Source organism: Dreissena polymorpha, chromosome 10, assembly GCF_020536995.1.
Source record: "Dreissena polymorpha isolate Duluth1 chromosome 10, UMN_Dpol_1.0, whole genome shotgun sequence".
NCBI lineage: Eukaryota > Metazoa > Mollusca > Bivalvia > Myida > Dreissenidae > Dreissena > Dreissena polymorpha.
In genome coordinates, this window is record NC_068364.1 from 9,314,110 (window position 1) to 9,337,531 (window position 23,422).

At 35.6% G+C, this 23,422-nt stretch overlaps 1 protein-coding gene across 3 annotated transcripts in view; it reads left to right on the top strand.

Moving 5' to 3' along the window:
- The window catches only part of LOC127848513 (uncharacterized), a 24,394-nt gene extending 1,009 nt beyond the window's left edge, over window positions 1-23,385 (top strand). Inside the window, exons 1-10 of one of the 3 annotated variants that reach the window (XM_052381016.1) lie at window positions 10,506-10,622; window positions 11,435-11,586; window positions 12,114-12,281; window positions 12,743-12,817; window positions 17,994-18,096; window positions 19,273-19,533; window positions 20,849-21,061; window positions 21,641-21,855; window positions 22,270-22,522; window positions 23,040-23,385. In XM_052381016.1, coding sequence (XP_052236976.1) covers window positions 11,494-11,586; window positions 12,114-12,281; window positions 12,743-12,817; window positions 17,994-18,096; window positions 19,273-19,533; window positions 20,849-21,061; window positions 21,641-21,855; window positions 22,270-22,522; window positions 23,040-23,056 — 1,398 coding nt within the window. In that variant the 5' untranslated portion in view covers window positions 10,506-10,622; window positions 11,435-11,493 and the 3' untranslated portion in view covers window positions 23,057-23,385. Of the gene's footprint in view, window positions 1-10,505; window positions 10,623-11,434; window positions 11,587-12,113; window positions 12,282-12,742; window positions 12,818-17,993; window positions 18,097-19,272; window positions 19,534-20,848; window positions 21,062-21,640; window positions 21,856-22,269; window positions 22,523-23,039 lie in introns of those variants that run through there. The other 2 variants (XM_052381017.1, XM_052381018.1) reach the window with 2 other exon arrangements.
- The last annotated feature ends 37 nt before the right edge of the window (window positions 23,386-23,422 follow it).

The following is a 23,422-nucleotide window of genomic DNA, read 5'->3' on the forward strand; positions in this document are numbered from 1 at the left end:
TGCATGACAGACTTACTGTGTGACTTACTTGGTTTAAGACTTATTTTGCTGCATGAATGAGTTGTTGTTTTACTGACTTGGTGTATGACTACGCTGGTGTATGAATTTGGTGTATGCTGCATGAATGAGTTGTTGTTTTACTGACTTGGTGTATGACTACGCTGGTGTATGAATTTGGCGTATGACTTACTTGGTGATTGACTGACTTGTTTATGGCCAATGTGGTGTATAACTGAATTGGTGCATGACTTACTTAGTGTGTGTCTGACTTGATTTATGACTGAACTGGTCTATGGCTGACTTGGTATCTGACTGACTTAGTGTGTTTGTGTGAATGACTTGGTGTATGACTGACTTTGTGTAGGACTGACTTGGTGTATGACTGATCTAGTGTGTGAATAGTGTTTAACTAATTCGGTGTATGACTGACCTGGTGAATCACTGACTTGGTTTGCGACTAACTTGGTGCATGGCTGCCATTGTGTTTGGCTGACTTGGTGTATGACTGACGTGGTGAATGACTGACCTTGTGTATGCTTTACTTGGTGTATGGATGGACGGTGGTTTGACTGACTTTGGTGTATGGCTGACTTGGTGTATGACTAATTTAATGTATGTCTGATTTGGTGTATGAGTGACTTGGTGTATGACTAACTTGATGTATTACTGAATTTGTATATGGCTGACTTAGCGTATTGCTGACGTGATGCATGACTTACTTGATGTATGACTGTCTTTTGGTATGACTAACTTGATGTATGTCTGATTAGGTGTATGAATGACTTCGTGTTTGGCTGACTAGGTGTATTGCTGACGTGATGTTATCATGTATGGCTGACTAGGTGTATGGCTGATTTGCACTGCGGGGAATCACGTGGTTTTATTTTGATATGAAACACGGATAATGGCGGCGTCATTGTCTCGGTAAGAGTATTATTTTTATTTCTTGTACCTAAATGTTTGATTTTAATTTGCTAAGATGTAGCCTATCATATGCGGAATCGAATTCCGCATGTAATGGTACCTTACATGTCATATATTACTGAGTACTTTTCTCGCTTACCCTTTGAATTTGTTTCAACGTGAATATTTTTAAATGATAGTTTTCACGGAATAGAGGCGTTGTGTAATATATTTCATAAAATTAACATAGGTCATACCACAAAATTGCAGGAGAAATTCGAGAAACATCATCTAGAATATGTACGATATGCTTGACGGCTTACCAATCAATATGTAAAAAAATAAACGCGTAAATAAAAAAAATGATATGTTACACGGATTAAAATATTTATGATATGTTTCACGTAACAATTGTTAAAGAGCAAAAAGCAAGAGTTAAAAATTTTAAATTAGGCATTTTCAGAAATGTGAATGAGACAATTCTTTTGTATTCAAGCACACATGACTGTTACTGTTTATTGCCGATTATTACGACACATTGCAACCAAAATTGTTTCGAAATTGGTAAAATGTTTACGTTACAATTCTTGCAATTGCTGATGATGGCTCTTACGAAATGTACATACCCATTGACAAAGCATGGAATATATACTCAATTGGTACGATGTATTTTCGAAAAAGAAAACCCAAAACACCAGGTTAATTTCGATTGTGTTTTATTTTTGGCATTAATGATCCAAAAAACGTTTGACATGTTAAGGCGGATCTATTTCATGGCGGGACATGAGTTTCAAAACAATACTCAAACTTCGTTGCACCGTTTTTAGTGGCGGATGTGACAAATTGCGTATCTTCTAGAATGGCAAAAGTTAAAAAACATTCGCATTGGATCAAGCTAAATCTACTATCTTTTGCGTCATAAAACGTCAAGTCACTCTATAAAATATGAAATTCTTGACCTGTTTTTTAATGGTTTTTACCGCAATATTTTGTACTAAACTACACAAATGTGAAGCATACAAGTCCGACGAGTACATCTGTTGTTTTTCCTTGTATGTTTTTTTTTTGCAAACTGGAGTTTTCTTTTTTGTAGGTGCTCAGCACATAAGGAATCTAAAGAGTTTGCCTGCGAGACATGTGGGAGGTCGTTCGCAATAATGGCAGACCTAAGTGCGCACATGACACAAGACCAAGAAGCAACGTTTAAATATGACACATGCGGACATGAAATGAGAAGGAGAGACCAGTATGATGATCACATGGCTATGCATCTTGGGGCCAAGAAACATGCATGCAAATGCGGGAAGACATATACTCACAAGCCGAATTTGTTTAGGCATCAGTAATGTGCAAACAAGATAACAATACCAATGCAGTTGCAAGCAATAATACGCCATCAACTTAAGAAAAAGCTGAAACGTGTAAACGCTATTTGTGTTTTATGTTGTTTATTTTTATTTGCAAGTTTTTAATTGTGCAACAAATTTTAACACAATGTATAATAAGTGATTTACTTCAAGTGATTGCATAGGTGCAATTTTTACACAGCCATGTCGTCATGGTTATCCTCAGAGAGAGTGATACGCTTGAATTATCTTCTGTTTATTATTTATAATATTTTTGAAGTGATTATGGTGATTCTGTTGTGATATTCCAACGTAACTTTTATTTACCTGTTCCACTGATTAACACTGATTTAATTTAATTATCTGTGATATTGCTGATTTGTGAACACATAAACGCAAATCCATGTTTTTCCTATTATTTTTTTGAAATAAATAAATCAAGTTAGCGTTTTGTTATTGAACAATCATTTAGAAACAGCAATTTATAAGACATCTTAATTACGACGGCAGTTTTAATTTGAACAGCTAAACTAAGCTTTAAGAAATAAGTTACAAACCTGTCAAAATAAGTTAATTAGGTTTGTTCTTGACCTTGATTCTAGAGTTCATATTGACCAATCTCACTTTAAGTCCCTCAACTGGTTACCAGTTCACATGAGAGTAAATCAAATAATGTTATGTCATGTCTTCAAAATAAGAAATGGCCTTTTTCCAGATTACTTGAGTGAACACTTTGTTTCCCAAGATTCTATGCATAATTACAGCACTAGGCTTAGTAAAAAGGGTGGGTATTGTTTACCCAAGGTCAAATGTCATGGTTCCAAATCCTTTTCTTTTAACAGCATTAAACTCTGGAACTCTTTACCTGAGTCACTCACAGAGGTCAACAGGTTAGAAGGCTTTAAGGTTGCCATTAAAAGTCATTTAATGAATAATATTTAATTTTTTATATATGTGTATCTTTTCACTTTTAATAAGCAGATATTAACTTCATCCAAAGACCTATAGATATAATAGGTCTTTGCTTCATCTTAGGTTTTTATTTTTAATAATTATTAGTTCATACTTCATAACATACATTTTAGCAATATATTTAATTTAGATAATTCATGATACCTCATATCATCAAATTACAACTGTCAAAATATCTATGTGTTGCAGTAATTGATAACATTATCAATTGATCTTAGTTTCCAGCTCCTGTCATATTTTCTGAGCACTACTGTGATAATTAGTTTGATCTCTTTTGAACGGTGATATATATTTTTTATTTCATTAAATAATTATTTTACTATGAACATAGTTATGTTTAAGGTCAACATAGTTATGTTTAAGGTCTGCCTCTTTTTGTCATGCCACCAATAATAAGGACCACAATGGAAATAAGGGCTTGCTCTTTTTTGTGTTATCCTTGGTTTGGTGAGCATGTCATAGTTTATTGTACATGATATAGTTTTTAATAATTGCTTATTATTTTATTCTATGTTATGTTGTGAACAGTGTATATTCTTCCTATGCCGAAATAAATCTATCTAAGCCTACACAATTTTGATCGTATAGAATTTAATCTTGCATACTGAGTACAGGACAATGTTACAAAATCCGTTTGTATGCAACAAAATATATAATAACATACAAGCATTAAATTGAACATCTGTTCAACATTTGGATGAATATTCATAACCAATTGTCTTTGATATCAAATATCGAAGGGAATTGTTTTGTTCAGAACAATGCACACATTAAACAATATGCTGCATCGGCGGTAAGGTACGGTGGCAAAAGGGGACAAAGGAAATGTTTTATTTCACTGTGTCCATCGCGTGCGCACGCGAAAACTATGACGTGCGCACGCGATAGCAATTACGTACGCACGCCATAGCTGACCAATCAGAAAAGGTATCAGATCAGAACAGGTTGCGCGTGCGAAAGCAATAATTGACTAATGAAACTTTTCGAAATGTCAGCCATTTTGTAACTAGCGCACTGAGCACATGGTGTGTTTTTACAGCGAATTATATCTGAATAATCACTTATCTGATACCTTTTCTGATTGGTCAGCTATGACGTTCGCACGTGATAACTATCGCATGCGCACGTCAAATCTATCGCGTGCGCACGTCATAGCTATCGCGTGCGCACGTTATAGCTATCTCGTGAGCACGTCATAGTTATCGCTTGTGCACGTCATAGCTATCGCGTCTGAACGTCATAGCTATCGCTTGCGCACGTCATAGCTATCGCGTGTGCACGTGATAGAGACCGTTAATTAAAACATTTCCTATATCCCCTTTATGCCACCGTAGCTATGTCTCAAACTCTTTGGTATGTGATATCAACTTTATTCACTTAAACAACGCTTATAAAAGACGTAGGAAGGAAATGTGAATACAATTGTACCCTTATTTTGAATAGTTTAAATTTACAAAGCAAACTGCCGTTTATGAAAATTGTCACATCGAAATTATTTCTTTGTCCATACTGTCAATTATTTACGATAATGTATGACCATCTTATCAGATGGCAGGATTTTTGACTCATTTCTTCGCGCTTTTTCCCAACGTTCACCGAGAGACCAGAGCTGTAAAGATGTCTGTGAGGAAGACACTGTGCCCATCTTCTTTCTTCCTTTTTGATAATTTTTTCGTACACAGTCAAACACGTGGTTTCTGAAGAAAACAAAACGTAAAAATTGTCCTTTAAATTAATAATTGCAGTGGACAAAAATAAGCTGTACAGTTTCACTTAAACGAGTTTTAAACATATGTGTATTCGCTAAAATAACAATGAAGCGAAGTTTTAGTAAAGTTATATATATGCTATGAAAGTAAGTTATTTTAAGCCATTAAATAAACGAGCGAAAATTCTAGTGAATGATAACCGGATCATTTCGCTTAAGCCTATGAAAATAATAAGATTTTATCAACCCTTCTTATATGGTACTACATATGAGTCGTGTTCTGAGACAACTTGGCTTAATGCATGTGCGTAAAGTGTACTCCCAGATTAGCCTGTGCAGTCCGCATCAGGGAGACACTTTCCGCATAAACTGGATTTTTGCTAAGAAGACACTTTATTTAAACGAAAATGTCATAAAAGCGGAAATTGTCGTCCCTGATTAGTCTGTGCGGATTGGTGGTGATTTAATTGGAGTTTTGGTTAAACTTCGTTTTCCGCAAGTTATTTTTTTTTCAACATTTGATCTTGTTAGCAGCTGGGTTTTTATTGTTTTATGCTTGGTCACAACGATCTTCTTTTTGTAGGCGTTCTTTGACCTCTGTAAGGTAAGCCGTGTCTTTTTTCGTGTCATTTTTTTGAAATGGACAATTGTGTACTTATAAATTGCATAAATGGGGGGGGGGGGATAATAATTGTAAACGTTACGTTTTTGTATTTTAAGTACAGTAAGAGTACTATTGATATTGGAAAACTATAAAGCCCGTGGACTTTTAATGGCTTTCACGATGTTAATTAATAAAAAATGTTTTTACTAGCGCTTCAAACTATTAAAATAATTAGTATTTGTGATACATGTATTAATCTTAAGTATTTAAATGATACCAAACCGGATTTCACCAGATACAAGTATGTCATTTGTACGAAAAATTGCATACCTTGTAACATTTACCGGTATCACAAAAATATGGTAATAGTAAAAATAGAATCATATTTAAATGTTGCATTATTCTGAAAATATCCGACGTTTAATTTCTCGCTTTTAGACAATACGTGAAACATATCATACAATTAACGTGAAACATATCATTAATTTGTATTCCGTGAAACATATCATTTTTGTTTTGTGATTTATTATGCATAAATTGCAAAGTTTTCAGACTCTCAGGCGTATTGTTTGTAATGTAAAGAAACCCTGGTGTATATTTAATAAGAACGAGTTTAGTAATGTTGATTTTAATCATATTTGTGAAAAATTCATTTTAATCCGTGAAAACTATCACTGTAATTCATTCGCATGCGTACGCATTCAAAGGGTAAGCGAGAAAAGTACTCAGTAATATATGACATGTAAGGTACCATTACACGCGGAATTCGATTCCGCATATGATAGGCTACATCTTAGCAAATTAAAATCAAACATTTAGGTACAAAAAATAAAAATAATACTCTTACCGAGACAATGACGCCGCCATAATCCGTGTTTCATATCAAAATAAAACCACGTGATTCCCCGCAGTGATTTGATGTATGATTAACTTCACTGCATGTGTGACTTGCTGTTATGCTGCCTTGATCTATGACTTACTTGGTGCATGGATGACTTGGTGTATGCCTGACTTGTATAACTGACTTTGTGTAAGATTGACTGTGTATAATTGATTTTTTACTGACTTTCTGTATACGAGAATTGGTGTATCACTGACTTTGTATATGGCTAAATTAGCTTTTGGATAGATTTAGTCTACAACTGACTTGGTTTTCATTTGGTGGGGACGTGGTTGGTGACTCATTTGGTGTACGAATGACTTGGGGCATTACTCACTTGGTGTATGACTGTACTGGTGTGCGACTGACTTGGTAAACATATAACTCAATAAAATAATAGTCTACTGTGTGTATGACTGACATTGTGTATGAATGACTATATGTATAGCTGACTTTTCGTTTGACTCACTTTTTGCATGAGTGAGTATGCGTTGCCTTGTTGTTGACTGAATTGATTTGCAATTGACTTGATCTACGACTGATTATATAATACGACTCACTTGGGATATGACTGAATTGGGGTATTGCTCACTTGGTGTATGACTGATTTGGTGAACGACTGACTTGGTGTATGGCTGACCTGGTGTATTATTGACTTGGCGTATTGCTGACTTGGTGTATGTCTGATTTAGTGTATGCCTGACTTGGTGAATGACTGACGTGGTGTATGACTGATTTGATGTATGGCTTAGTGTACGGATGGGTTTATGTATTACTCACTTTCAATACGACGGATTTGATGTTTGGCTCACTTGGTGTATTACTGATTTGGTAAACGATTGACTTGGTCTATGCTTGACTTGATGTATGACTGACTTGTTATGCGACTCACATGATGCACGACTCACTTGGTGATGGCTGCTTTTGTGTATGATTGACTTATGATTAACTTTGTTAACAAATTATTTTATGTACGTCTCACATGACGTATGACTGTTTTGTTGTTTTATTGCCTAGGTGTAGAATTCACTTGGTGTAAGACAGAATTGAGGTATGATACACTTGGTGTACGACTTATTTGATCTGTGACTCACTTAGTGTATGGCTGAATTGATGTTTATCTCACTCAGTTTTACTGATTTGATGATTAATTGACTTGTTGTACGACTGAATTTGTGTATGCCTAACTTGATGTATGACTGATTTGGTAAACGATTGACTTGGTGTATGGCTGAATTGTTGAACGACTTACATGTTGTAGGACTCGCTCAGTGTATGATTGACTTGATATATGCTTGGCTTGGTGTATTGATGTCTTGGTTTAGGAATGCCTTGGTTAAGGAATAACTCTTATTCTCGTAGTGTCGGGGTGACTTTTTGTCGGAATGACTTGCTGTGTGATTGCCTTGGTGTATACTTGGTGTTAAACTTTATTGGTGTTTGACTGACGACTTGAATGGTTGACTTGGCGTTGTTGTTTTGTTACTGCCTTTGTATAAAACTGGTGTTAGACGGTTACTCAGTAACGGTTTTAGTACCGTGGAGATCCATAGCAGGGGGCGTGCGTATACGGGAGCTTACCGTCTTTAAGTGAGATTAGTTGGGACTTACTTCAAAGATGGCGTCGTTTTTGTGTTTTTCGTGAAGGATTAGCGGATATTTTCACCCGGTAAGCCACTTTGTATTTATATTTATCTTATATGAATACGTCCTTTCGGCTCTACGGTGTTTGTGCTTCCCCAGGTTTTTTGTTTCAAGAACGTAGACGTCGGGATAAAAAAGTTATTGAAGGAAAACTGTCCACAAATCTGTTGTATACGTACGGGACGTTCGAGAAATTGGATGTACAAATATCATTTTCTCTTATAATACACAGTATTGACACACGTGAATAGTAAAATATAACTAAAATCATGATTATTTTATTCTCCCGACGCCGTTGTATCTCTGATAATAAATTGTTGGCAAGAATTATTGGTTTAACCCCCTTTTTGGAACTGACTTCCTTTCAAGCACATTTTGTGACCTGACTTTAAAACGGCAAACATCTCTTTCATATGTTAAAGAGCTTGATACGAAATGACTACCCATCTTTAATTAAGTTTATATGTGTACTTCAATATTATAGTTTTATAGCATGTTATGTGGTACAATATAAGTGTTTTCTTAATCACGTTACTTACTGTAGAATTATGATAATATTGTACGAAAAACCTGCCGACCAATTGAATCAATTCACCTATTTTCAAGAAGATGGTTTGTGGGGTGGCTGATGGACGAGATAATAGAACGTTTATCAGCACTTTTCAGTACTTTTATAATTAATGTAATGTATTTTATGACGTTTCGACCTTATTCTGAAATGAACTTTTGTTTAACCATTCTTTTACTGTCTTTTCAGATGATGCAGGTTAAAGGGCGAAAATAAGTGCATCTTTCGTTGCAGTATATCACTATATGTAATGAGGAATTTTACATTAGGGGAGGATTCAGATACCATGCCCCATGACCATGCGAGTTTAAATGTAGAATATGCAAGAAAGAATCCTTCAACAGAACTGGACTAAGACAGCAAATTAAAAAAACACGAACAAAACAAAAACGTGTACAGCTGATGTTTGTAGTGTTTTTTTTTTTTATAAAGTCTACATAGACACGTCTGACATATAATTGCTATGAGTGCTATTTAATTACACGTTTTGTTCCGAATATGTAATGATGCTAGTTTCTCACGTTTTCTTTAGATTAAAATAATTGTAAGCCAGTATCTGTGTTACGTCATTTCTTCCCACGATGTCTCTGCATACATTTTAAAGTGTATTCAGAACTTACATACACGATAAAAACATTAGGGTTGGAATGAATTCGTTATGCATTTGACATATTAATGACTTAAGATTAGAAGACCATGTTCGGAACAAACGAAATAACGTATCTAAGTGAACCAATACTTTATTTCCTTAATACAACAGTCTCAAATAATATGTATTCACATAAGTATAAAAGAGAAAAAAATATGGATGTATATATTGATCACTTCTACTGATATATTATCGTGTATTGTATTTGCACAAATCTTTATATCCACTACAAGTTCATTTTTTTGCAATTATAATTTATCCACCAACTCTTAACTTGTTTAAAAGAAGGTCTTTCAAAATGTGTCAGATCAAAGTCACATACACGTATCAGTAACGTTATGGAAAACGCGTCAAATATCATTGTATTAAACAAACAGTTAATATTAAAACAAATAAATAAAAAAACATCCACTAATATGCATCTTCTAAGCAAGCGTCAGGTATTCCAAATTGCTTCAGGCATTCCGAATCGCAATAATGGTAGTATTTGGTTTAAAACAATCTTATAATAGTATCGAACCGGCTTAACCCTTTTCTGTTTTTCATTACAATAATATTGAATGTATATGTGCTTGTTGTGTGTTCTTAACTGGCGTGGTACTTCGACGTAATCTTTTTTGTTTGATTGGTGGGTTTTCATGTTCTTTTCGCTTTCTATAGCGGTACACAGTTCGTAACGCCTTTTTTTTTAAATCTTGGCATCCTCAACGCCTTTAACTGGCGTCTTGATACCTGGAAATAGTAAGCACAGTATTCCGTATAGTAAGCATATTATATTCTGTTTGAGTCATATTCAAACATAAGTATGTTCATATGTGTTAAAATAAACAGGTAAAAATACTCTGTGTAAACATTACCGTCAAATGCCTTATATTACGTACACCAAATGTAATCGTTTAGTATGTGAGAAAACATATAATAATAATAAATAATAATATAACAATTAATACAAATATTAAAAAAATGATAACTCCTTATCTCTTAAGAGAAAATGTCCTCAAAAACATTCGCACCAAATAATTCACGACAGATATTTCGTTTTAAACCTTCTAACAAAGGAAAGAACTGTCTGTCATTTGGAAGTCAAGTCCCAAAATATGCTTGAAAGGAAGTCATATGTACATAATATTCTTCATACATATAACCATTTCTTATTTTGTTTTACACACTATGATAGAAAATAGCCTATAAAAATATAATTGCATTCTACATGTATTCAATTAAATGGACCCGCTTTATAAACATGTTTAATTATGGCGTCACTTCCGTTGCGTTGCTGCTGACAACGTATTGTCCTGCCTCATTTTGAGTTTACACTCAAAGCTGTGAAGACGTTTTTAGACGAGTGGTAATTTTTGTTAATTTTCGGACGTACATTAATATAATTTTACATATTTTGCGTTTAAAGAGATAAAGAATGAGTTTCATTACAATTACTTTTAGGTTTCCACTATAGAGACTCTTACACGGAATGAATAAACGGCAAAAATGTGTATCAATTAGTGGGTGGGGTGTGTAGTCTGGTGATTCCGGATACAGCATATCACACATTTGTCTTCCAATATGATATATTTAATTAAACAAATCTATGGTAGCTACATCTGATTAATAATCTTTACCCGTTTCATAAGAAAAAAAAACGTTATATTCGTTAGTGCATTTTTGTTCAGATATCAGGTGCATTTTACTTATGTTTAGCCATCATTTTATTATCCCCGCCAAAGGCCGATGGATATAAAATTGGCTTTGTTCGTCCGTACTTCTGTAACAAAAAAATGTGTGTGTGTAGTGGGGGGGGGGGGGGTACCACTTCAATAAAATTGCTTGTGTAAGTACAGTCTACCAATAATCAATGATTACCCAATGGATGATTGCTAGGATAAACTTAGGTGTTGTCATTTGTTTTACAGACAACACTTAGGGTTCATTTAAGAAATACATAGTATTATATTGTCTTTAAGTGTGTACCTTGAATTTGGAGATGATAGACAGTTGAAAATAGAGAACTTAAAAACAATAAAGGAAGCTATCTAAGACAGTCCGTTTATATGTATGAAGTTTAACCTGGTAGTCTCAGTAGCTTGTGGATGTTTTTGAAAATAATTTTATGATATTTACTGAATATATTTAAGTATGCATTTTTTAAAATAATATTTTCAGATTCAAAATGTTGTCGAACTACAATATAATCAAAGGTAAAATGGAGGCCATGACACGAAATGTCCGGCTGTACCATTTATCTAGTGAACATCTTCATTAAGGAAGGATTGAGACTGACTTGCAATGAAGAGGACTTCAAGCAAGAAATGAATGTATGTACTAGTAGCATTTCTGTTGAAGATTCATTTTTCCAGTTCAATTTGTAATCCCCCCCCCCCCCACACACACACACAACAAAGTGGAGGGGCATAGGCTTGTTCTGCAAAGCAATCCCAAACTCTTATCTTATTATTTAAAACCAAGAAAATGAAACACGCCGCCTATAAGAAACAGAAAATCTGAGCAAGTCCCGTTAAACATTAACAAGTGCAAGGCTTATCTTAATTGTATAACTTAGTGTGATGTATCGTAAATAATTTAGCATGATCATTATTTTGATTATAACTAAGAAATACTATATAAAAAGCTTAAGCAATTTATTTGTACTCATTTCAAGTTTGATTCAAGCTTACGCATACAAAATGTGCATTGGTTCAGATTTCAACTCTACAGTACTGTTGTGTATTAAAATGAAAATTTGGCATGTTGATTACAACTTTCTTCATACTTTAAAATGCTACGACGGGGAGTACTGCTTTTGGATAGTTACACATTTTTCTAATCACATTCCTAATGACAGGATTTCATGGAAGATGTGTACAAGGGCCACAAGTGGGATTTCTCTGAGTGGCAGTCTCGGCTTGCTACGAACACGTCCCACCCAGACGACAACAGTGAGTGGCTGAAAAGGGAGGAGACCAAGAATTTCCATGATCAGTTTGCCCTCAACAAGAAACTTGTGTATCAAGTAAGTGATTTAAACAATAGTTTGTGATAGTTTCCTGGATTGATCCAGTACTTGTGGAAATCACTCAAATTCTTGCTCTTACATTTCTTTTTAAAAACCTTTGACGCATGGCAATGATGTTTTGATATCAAACAACTTCTGGGCTGTTACTGATTTTCGTCTTCTAATTATCCCAACTGCCTTTGCCCGTAAAGTGGGGAAAATAAAAGTAAGCAATTTCCAAATTAGATAAAGTTAAAAAAAAATATATATTTTTTTTTTACATGTTTTTTTGTTCCTAAATAAATATAATATACAAGTTTTATCTTATGATATTCTTGTGTGACAAGGGTACAACTTTGACACTTTTTTGTATGGGGACAAATATACAAATACAATATAAGAGAAATTTTGAGGACATTTGTAAAAAAAAAACTTCACTGCATTGAAATTGCTTGAAAATCAGGGTAAAATAATTGCAGGTGCACATCTGTGAGAAACAGCTGCGGGAGAGACTATCTCGTGGACTCAAGATTGGTGACTGTTCAGTTACCGAGGTGAGTTGATCTTCCCTGTGTCAATCAGAACTCTGTTCTTGGTTGGCCATTATGAGTCCATGACCATCAGTACCTATGTATTGTCTCCTTGATAACATAGCATCATTGCAGAATGTTTTGACAAATTGTATTCGATTACTAAACAACACTTTGCTCAAAGCTAAGTTTTTTCTTTGTTCTATCCATTTGTCTTTTTTTTGTTTTCCCTGTCTAGATCTACTATTGATATCTTTTTATCACTAACCCCTGTCTCAGTGTTTTTCCATGTAAAGATCTTCTATTTCTCTCTACCTATCACCAATACCTGTCTTGGTGTTGTTTGCCCTGCATAGATCTACTATTACTATCTTCCTATACTTACTCCTGTCTATGTGTTTTTCCCTGTCTAGATCTAATATTACTATCTACCTATCACTCATCCCTACCTCTGTGTTGTTTTCTCTGTCAGTATCTACTATTACACTCTACTTATCACAAACTCCTGTCTCTGTGTTGTTTTCCCTGTCTAGATCTACTATTTCTATCTATCCATCACTAACCCCATACCTTTGTGTTGTTTTCCCTGTCAGGATCTACTATTTCTATCTACCTATCACTAACCCCTGTCTATGTGCTGTTGTCCCTGTCTAGATCTAATATTACTATCTACCTATCGCTAACTCCTGTCTCTGTGTTGTTTTCCATGTCTTGATCTACTATTACTATCTAACTATCACAAACTCCTGTCTCAGTGTTGTTTTCCCTGTCTAGATCTACTATTTCTATCTTACTATCACTAACCCCATACCTTTGTGTTGTTTTCCCTGTCAGAATCTACTATTTCTATCTACCTATCACTAACCCCTGTCTATGTGATGTTGTCCCTGTCTAGATCTTATATTACCATCTACCTATCAATTACTCGTGTCTCGGTGTTGTTTGCCATGTCTATATCTACTATTACTATCTACTTATCTCTAACTCCTGTCTCAGTGTTGTTTTCCCTGTCTAGATCTACTATCTCTATCTACCTATCACTAACCCCATACCTTTGTGTTTTTATGTCCCCCACTATAGTAGTGGGGGACATATTGTTTTTGCCCTGTCTGTTGGTTGGTCTGTTGGTTGGTTGGTCTGTTGGTTGGTTTGCACCAACTTTAACATTTTGCAATAACTTTTGCTATATTGAATATAGCAACTTGATATTTGGCATGCATGTGTATCTCATGGAGCTGCACATTTTGAGTGGTGAAAGGTCAAGGTCATCCTTCAAGGTCAGAGGTCAAATATATGTGGCCAAAATCGCTCATTTTATGAATACTTTTGCAATATTGAAGATAGCATCTTGATATTTGGCATGCACGTGTATCTCATGGAGCTGCACATTTTGAGTGGTGAAAGGTCAAGGTCATCATTCAAGGTCAGAGGTCAAATATATGTGGCCCAAATTTCTTATTTTATGAATACTTTTAAAATATTGAAGATAGCAACTTGATATTTTGCATGCATGTGTATCGCATGGAGCTGCACAATTTGAGTGGTGAAAGGTCAAGGTCATCCTTTAAGGTCAGAGGTCAAATATATGTGGCCCAAATCGCTTATTTTATGATTACTTTTGCAATATTGAAGATAGCAGCTTGATATTTGGCATGCATATGTATCTCATGGAGCTGCACAATTTGAGTGGTGAAAGGTCAAGATCAAGGTCATCCTTCAAGGTCAAATATATGGGTCAAAATTGCTCATGTAATGTCACTTCTGCAATATCGAAGCTAGCAATTTTATATTTGAAATGCATGTGTATCTCATGGAGCTGCACTTTTTGAGTGGTGAAGGGTCAAGGTCATCCTTCAAGGTCAAACGTCATATAGGGGGACATTGTGTTTCATAAACCCATCTTGTTTTCCCTGTCAGGATCCACTTTTACTATCCACCTATCACAAACCCCATACCTTTGTGTTTTCCCTGTCAGGATCTACTATTTCTATCTACCTATCACTAACCCCTGTCTATGTGCTGTTGTCCCTGTCTAGATCTAATATTACTATCTACCTATCGCTAACTCCTGTCTCTGTGTTGTTTTTCATGTCTTGATCTACTATTACTATCTAACTATCACAAACTCCTGTCTCAGTGTTGTTTTCCCTGTCTAGATCTACTATTTCTATCTTACTATCACTAACCCCATACCTTTGTGTTGTTTTCCCTGTCAGAATCTACTATTTCTATCTACCTATCACTAACCCCTGTCTATGTGATGTTGTCCCTGTCTAGATCTTATATTACCATCTACCTATCAATAACTCGTGTCTCGGTGTTGTTTGCCATGTCTATATCTACTATTACTATCTACTTATCTCTAACTCCTGTCTCAGTGTTGTTTTCCCTGTCTAGATCTACTATCTCTATCTACCTATCACTAACCCCATACCTTTGTGTTTTTATGTCCCCCACTATAGTAGTGGGGGACATATTGTTTTTGCCCTGTCTGTTGGTTGGTCTGTTGGTTGGTTGGTCTGTTGGTTGGTTTGCACCAACTTTAACATTTTGCAATAACTTTTGCTATATTGAATATAGCAACTTGATATTTGGCATGCATGTGTATCTCATGGAGCTGCACATTTTGAGTGGTGAAAGGTCAAGGTCATCCTTCAAGGTCAGAGGTCAAATATATGTGGCCAAAATCGCTCATTTTATGAATACTTTTGCAATATTGAAGATAGCATCTTGATATTTGGCATGCATGTGTATCTCATGGAGCTGCACATTTTGAGTGGTGAAAGGTCAAGGTCATCATTCAAGGTCAGAGGTCAAATATATGTGGCCCAAATCGCTTATTTTATGAATACTTTTAAAATATTGAAGATAGCAACTTGATATTTTGCATGCATGTGTATCGCATGGAGCTGCACAATTTGAGTGGTGAAAGGTCAAGGTCATCCTTTAAGGTCAGAGGTCAAATATATGTGGCCCAAATCGCTTATTTTATGATTACTTTTGCAATATTGAAGATAGCAGCTTGATATTTGGCATGCATATGTATCTCATGGAGCTGCACAATTTGAGTGGTGAAAGGTCAAGATCAAGGTCATCCTTCAAGGTCAAATATATGGGTCAAAATTGCTCATGAAATGTCACTTCTGCAATATCGAAGCTAGCAATTTTATATTTGAAATGCATGTGTATCTCATGGAGCTGCACTTTTTGAGTGGTGAAGGGTCAAGGTCATCCTTCAAGGTCAAACGTCATATAGGGGGACATTGTGTTTCACAAACCCATCTTGTTTTCCCTGTCAGGATCCACTTTTACTATCTACCTATCACAAACCCCATACCTTTGTGTTTTCCCTGTCAGGATCTACTATTTCTATCTACCTATCACTAACCCCTGTTTCTGTGTTGTTTGCCCTGTCTAGATATACTATTTCTATCTACCTATCACTAACCCCTGTCTATGTGCTGTTGTCCCTGTCTAGATCTACTATAACAATCTACCTATCACTAACCCCTGTCTCTGTGTTGTTTTCCCTGTATAGATCTACTATTACCATCTACCTATCACTAACCCCTGTCTCTGTGTTGTTTTCCCTGTCAGGATTTACTATTACAATCTACATATCACTAACCCCTGTCTGTGTTGTTTTCCCTGCCTCGATCTACTATTACTATCTACCTATCACTACTCCCTGCCTCTGTGTTGTTTTTCCTGTCTAGATCTACTATTACTATCTACCTACCACTAACTCCTGTCTATGTGTTGTTTTCCCTGTCTAGATCTACTATTACTATCTTCCTATTACTAACTCCTGCCTCTGTGTTGTTTTCCTTGCCTATATCTACTATTACTATCTACTTATCACTAACTCCTGTCTCAGTGTTGTTTTCCCTGTCTAGATCTACTATTACTTTCTACCTATCACTAACTCCTGTCTCAGTGTTGTTTTCCCTGTCAAGATCTACTATAACAATCTACCTATCACTTACCCCTGCCTCTATGTTGTTTTCCCTGTCTAGATCTACTATTGCTATCTTCCTATCACTAACCCCTGCCTCGGTGTTGTTTTTCCTGTCTAAATCTACTATTACTATCTACCTATCACTTACCCATGTCTCTGTAGTGTTTTCCCTGTCTAGATCTACTATTACTATCTACCTATCACTAACCCCTGTCTCTTTGTTGTTTTCCCTGTCTAGATCTAATATTACTATCTACCTATCACTAACCCCTGCCTCTGTGTTGTTTTCCCTGTCTAGATCTACTAATGCCATCTTCCTATCACTAACCCCTGCCTTGGTGAAGTTTTTCCTGTCTAGATCTACTATTACTATCTACCTATCACTAACCCATGTCTCTGTGTTGTTTTCCCTGTCTAGATCTACTATTACTATCTACCTATCACTTACTCCTGTCTCTGTGTTGTTTTCTCTGTCTAGATATAATATTACTATCTACCTATCTCTTACCCCTGTCTCTGTGTTGTTTTCCCTGTCTAGATCTATTATAACTATCTTCCTATCACTTACTCCTGCCTCTGTGTTGTTTTCCCTGCCTATATCTACTATTACTATCTACCTATCATTAACTCCTGTCTCAGTGTTGTTTTCCCTGTCTAGATCTACTATTACTATCTACCTATCACTAACCCCTGCCTCTGTGTTGTTTTCCCTGTCTAGATCTACTTTTGCTATCTTCCTATCACTAACCCCTGTCTCAGTGTTGTTTTCCCTGTCTAGATCTACTATTACTATCTACCTATCACTAACCCCTGCCTGTGTGTTGTTTTCCCTGTCTAGATCTACTATTGCTATCTTCCTATCACTAACCCCTGCCTCGTTGTTGTTTTTCCTGTCTTGATCTACTATTACTATCTACCTCTCACTAACCCATGTCTCTGTGTTGTTGTCCCTGTCTAGATATACTATTACTATCTACCTATCAGCATTGGGTTATTGTCGACCTGAAATGGCTTGAAGTCACCCGGGGGCGACTAGAAGCCGATTCATATCACCCTGGTGTGACTTCAAGCCGATTCATGTCACTCTGGGGTGACATGAAGCTGATTCTAGTCATTTCAGGTCGACAATGACTAAATTAGCATCACTAACCCCTGCCTCTGTGTTGCTTTCCCTGTCTAGATCTACTAAAACTATCTACCTGTTACTAACCCCTGCCTCTGTGTTGTTTTCTCTCTGTCTAGATCTACTATAGCTTTCCCCAGCTTCTTGCACAGCAGATAGAGAAGTTCCAACCTCTCACTGCTCTCTGTGATCACATCTCTCGACACTATGATCTCAACTTTGGTAGGTCATGGTGGAATGACAGAATATATTTTTTTATACCCCTTAAGGAGGGCATATAGCGATCGGACAGTCCGTTTGTCCGTCTGTCTGTCTTTCCGTCACATTTTGCGTTTAGGTTTCTGCGTTAAGGTTTTGAAAAATGCTCATAATTTTAATGTCCCTTCAGATAGTAACCTGATATATGGCATGCATGTGAATCTCATGAAGCTGCACATTTTGAGTGGTGAAAGGTCATGGTCAAGATCATCTTTTAAGGTCAAAGGTCAAATAAACAAATCCAAGGGAAGTAATAAGCTTCAAAGGGAGATAATTATCTGTACCTGCCAAATGATAAAAAACAACTAATAAAACAAAGTCGCGCAGTAGGGGGCATTGTGTTTCTGACAAACACATCTCTTGCTTTAATAACATTTCTGTTCAGATATAATAGTTGCATGTTCAACACCCGAAATATACTGTAAAAATTCTGAAATCTGGTAAGAGCTTATTTTTTCGTTCACAACCAAGCATATATGGGATGCTGCATTCAGAAGAATTTTATCTTTAGAACATTACAATCATCATGAAATGATACAGTTTGGTTAAAATCTGTTATCAAATCACATTGCTAGGTTAATGTTATCAATGTCAAGCTTAACAGAAATATATCAACAATTATTTTGTGGAGGTGGTTCATTTCAACTAAAAAGCTATTTATTGAGATCTGCATTTGAGGAAATTTCCTGGGTACTTTAAAAAAGAACCTGACTCCACAACCACTGCCTTCTTGTTTAAGTTGTTTAATGTTTGTCCAACTGATGCTAGCAATAAGAGAACATTGAAATAAATTATCATTGAAAATTTAAAAAATAACACATACACAATAACCATTATTCTTTAGTAAGACACAACATATTTTTTATTTGAGAAAGATATGGTAAGTAGTATGCGATATAGTAAATTTGGTGCAGAGCGTAATATTTGAAATATATGGATTAAGTATTTAAAAAGAAAGACATGAGAATTTTAGCCTTTCTATGAGTAAATACCACATCCTTGTTTAAATAAATTTTTGTAAAACTCTACAATAATATATATGCAAAGTACACCATGTGCACATTGGAGTGTACATGTATAATGCATGTACGAGTGTTAGTTTATAACATTTATATGAAACAAGGATTGTTTCCTCGTCAGATCCGGAGTGCCGCCGTGTGCACTGGCTGTTGAGCCTGGAGGCAGAGGGTGTTGACCTGTCCACCCTTCCACAGACAAAGGAGGCCCCTCTCTCATACATGCCAGAGAAACCAATCTGCTCCTCCTCCAACTCCCTCCTCCTGGGGGTACCAAAACCCAAGACCTCGCTGCCACAGGATATCAGTACGTCCCTGGCAGATCTAGATGGTTTCATGTCAAATTATGACATGGCTGCCCACATTTCTGCAGGACCAGTTACAGGTAAGGGTTGTTTACATTTAGTATAAACTTACTTCAAGAACGTAGTTTAAAACGATTTATTGAGGTCTATTGCATCAAAAGACTAAGGAAGATTGAAACACTTCTGGGACCCTTTCCTTGGTGGAACCAGTACCAGTATCTGTACTCATTGAAGTAAACTACTGTGAAACCATTATTATTCATCAGGCATTAATATTTGTCTATTTCGTCAGTGGACGGAGTGACGAATATAAGATCCTAACGAATAATTATGTCCAATGTTTAAACAAAATTAAGACTGAATTATTGTAGGCATGAGACATCAAAATTCAATGTAACCCACGCATACATATTAAATCTGTTTCATAGTCAAGATAAATCCGTTTTTGACACAACGGGGTGCACATTACACAGTGTATTTAACTGACACTTGGCATTGCTGTAAAACGCTGATGCAGTTAAGCTGTGTTGACTTCTTTTTGGTAGAATAGTAATGATTAGCGCTAATTGTTTACAACTTTATTTGCAATTGTGTGTATTGTGTTTTTCAAGGGTGTTGACTAATAGGCAACTGGCTTCGTTGTTTCAGTTGCTCGTAAACGGTTATTCGGTCCTGCTAATCATAACAATGGCGTACAAATTAAGGGTTCTTTACTATCACCTGATCACAAAAGACTATTTGATTGGCATGTGACAAACAGGACTCCCAAGTCTCCTTTCTTTTCCCCACCATTATTTGTTGCAAGCGATTGATCGAGGACATGTATTACAAACAAATCGTATATTGACCGACACATTTTTTTCCAAATCAGATGTTGGCTAATTTAAGTGCTCACGAAATAGTTATTTTTTGGAAAATGACGAACTTTCGTGCTGAAAAAAAATGGTTTCACAGTAATTTTATAACAAATTTACAATGTTTGCTGTATCCATTTTATTCTATAAATAAGCTACTTTTTCTACTTATGCGCATCAAAATGATATCGGCATACCATATTACTGATATTTCTTGAGACTGCATATGTTTTCCTGATGTAGGTAATTTAAGTCTTATTTTGGTCCTAAATGAGTTAAAAAAAAGTTTTAAATAATTGAATACCATATATCAGTGTTGTTTTTTCGTGCAAACTCTGGGCCAGGATTTGGCCCTATTCCCAATGGATTATTCTCAATTTTGAAGCTTTTTTTTACCAAACAGCTACAACACTAATTTCCAATTTAAGTAAAAAAACAGCAATTTTTCCTAATCCAAAGGGACCTTGCCCCATTCCTAAGATGGTGAAAAAACCCACTGTATATGTAAATATCATACAATCACAATTACTGCTATTTTCAGATCTCGCCCAGTTGACCCCTTATACCATTAGGGATCTTCTCCAGAGCACTTCCACTCAGCTCCCTGGTCTTCTCGCTGGCCCCTGTCAAGAAGGACCCTACATGGCACCTACAGGGACCCATCCCCTGACCCCTCTTGATGAGGACTATGGAGACTCTGCTTTCAGCATAAAGGCCACTAATATGGTCAAGCCATGTGCCCACTTCAGAAAGGGTAGGTCCACATTTTTTAAACAAACAGTTTTGGTAAGCCTGATCCCAAATTTTGGAATGCTTATAAATCTCTAGAAAGTACTCAAATGTGCATAACACTAATGCACCTTTGATTTACCTGGCTATTTTTTGTTTATCCCAGATTTTAAGTTTAAATTACAAGTAAACATATAAGAATATTTTTTTCTATTTTTTTTTTGTAAGTCTATTAATTCACTTGAAAATATTCTTAAACCACATTTAAACTTCTCTCAACAAGTAAATTTAATATTGAACTGTATTTTTTAAAAGGAAAGATGCTCCTAAATGTTTGGCAAAAAATGGAAAATGCAGGAAAACATCTGTTATAAATGTCCTTTTTCTCCATTTTTGTGTTTTTTTAATACTCATTAAATGCAAATTTAATGCAAAAAATGGTGCTAATTGCTTTGTTTAATATGCAAGAAATACTTATAATAATGTTGAATATTTAAATCAAATCAATATGTGCCTTATATGAAATGTAGAGAAAAAGAAGAAATATATGATTGCATGTCATTAAACTGATAGATTGTCTGACAAGTCCTCTCCTGCTCTTTAGTGGACAACAGACCCATAAACCAGGCGCCAGTGTTGGTTGGAAGTGAGTGCCCTCACGTGTTTGAGAACCGCAAGCGGCGTGTGGCGCATATCAGCGCTGCCATCATGGAGCGAGCCACGCCAGGAGAGGCACAGGAAATGGCTGCACTCAGGTTGAAGGTTATGGAGAGCATACAGGCAAAGAGAGCCAAGATTGCTGACTGGATTCAGGAACAGGTGAGTGCTCAGGATTTCTCTTTTGCAAAATTGTCTTTAACCAACTTTTCCATTTAACATGGTAATTTCAGACTGCATCATTTGAAGTTTGAATGGTAGCTCAGTGTGATTTTGTTTGTGGTGCAAAAACTGGTTTCTGTTCTAAGTAGATATGTGAAATCTTCATTACTGCATTATTTAACAGCATTGTAGTCTGGTATTAACATTTCAATCCAAACCTTATGATGCCAACAGAGTTTTTTTTGCAATGACAAATTTTTGTCAAAATTTAAAATCCTTTCAGTATCATATGTTTTTAGTTTTAGCTAAACATTCAAGAACCTACTGTGTAAGTGATGTATCCCTTAATATTTTGCATCAAGATGCACATTATCATGTTTCGACTCAAATCCATTTTTCCGTCTTCCTTTTCAGAGTGAACGAGTTCATAAGCAAGTGGTCAGCGAACTCCAAAAGGAGACAAGCCGTAAACGCAAGGCCATCAACACGGTCCACTACTTTAAGCATGCAGAGAAGGTTGCCAAGCTTGTGCCCCTGGTGGGCAAGGTAGTCCAAGACAGTGAGGAGAAACCCAGAGCTTGTGGTGTTAGGGCAGAGACTGCTAAGCTGCCCAGGATTGTCCTGAAAATCCACAGGGACAGAAACAACAACTGGGTTTCTAAACAAGGTATTAGATAGCACTTACATTTTGCATTTCTTATAGCTTATATCCCCTTGCACAAATTGTTTGTTACTGAAATCTTAACGACCAACATTGAAAAAAACACACTATGTTCAACATCCCCACCTTCAAACATAGACATAATTAAATGATTTTCTTACAAAAGGACAAAATCAAATCCTGGGTGGCAATCAAAGTTTGATTTACTTGTACCTTCTTAAAAGAGACATTGCGTCGTGCTGTACATGTATATCTTGCCATTAGTATTTTGCTGTTAGTCATGTGTTTACCGATTGCCCAAACCTCTGCGCTATATGTGATATTTAGAGAATAACAGGTTACTGCCTGATCTTTTTTTTATACATCAGGCAAGATTTAGAATAATATAATGGCAAGGTCAGCACATGATGACTATTATTGAGTTGAGTTACCTCAAAATCCAAACAAATATGTTAATAGATTAAAGATGATTGTGTGTATTTAAGGAATGTTTTCACTGTAATTGTTTTTACATACATTTCAGGAGAGAGGAACTGTTGAGCGACTACATGTGCCACATTCAATAGATTCTTTATTGTTCATCACTCAATTTAATCAGATTATTGTATGCTAATCTTCATAAATAGCTGTTGTATGCACAATCAATGCTTTTAAACAGAATGTTACAATTTACAAAACATGTATTATATGATTTAAATTTACATGTGAACTTTTAATATAGAATTAAGTTATGCGATATTTATATGATAATATATGTTTTAAAAATATTTTTAAAAGTTTATTTGTTTATTTTTACATCATATTTTTTGTAAATTTCTATCAAGTTACAATTCAAAACCTCAGAATAAATAGTTATGTTTAAATATATATATATATAAAGTGTTGTTGTTTTTTTACCATCAATGA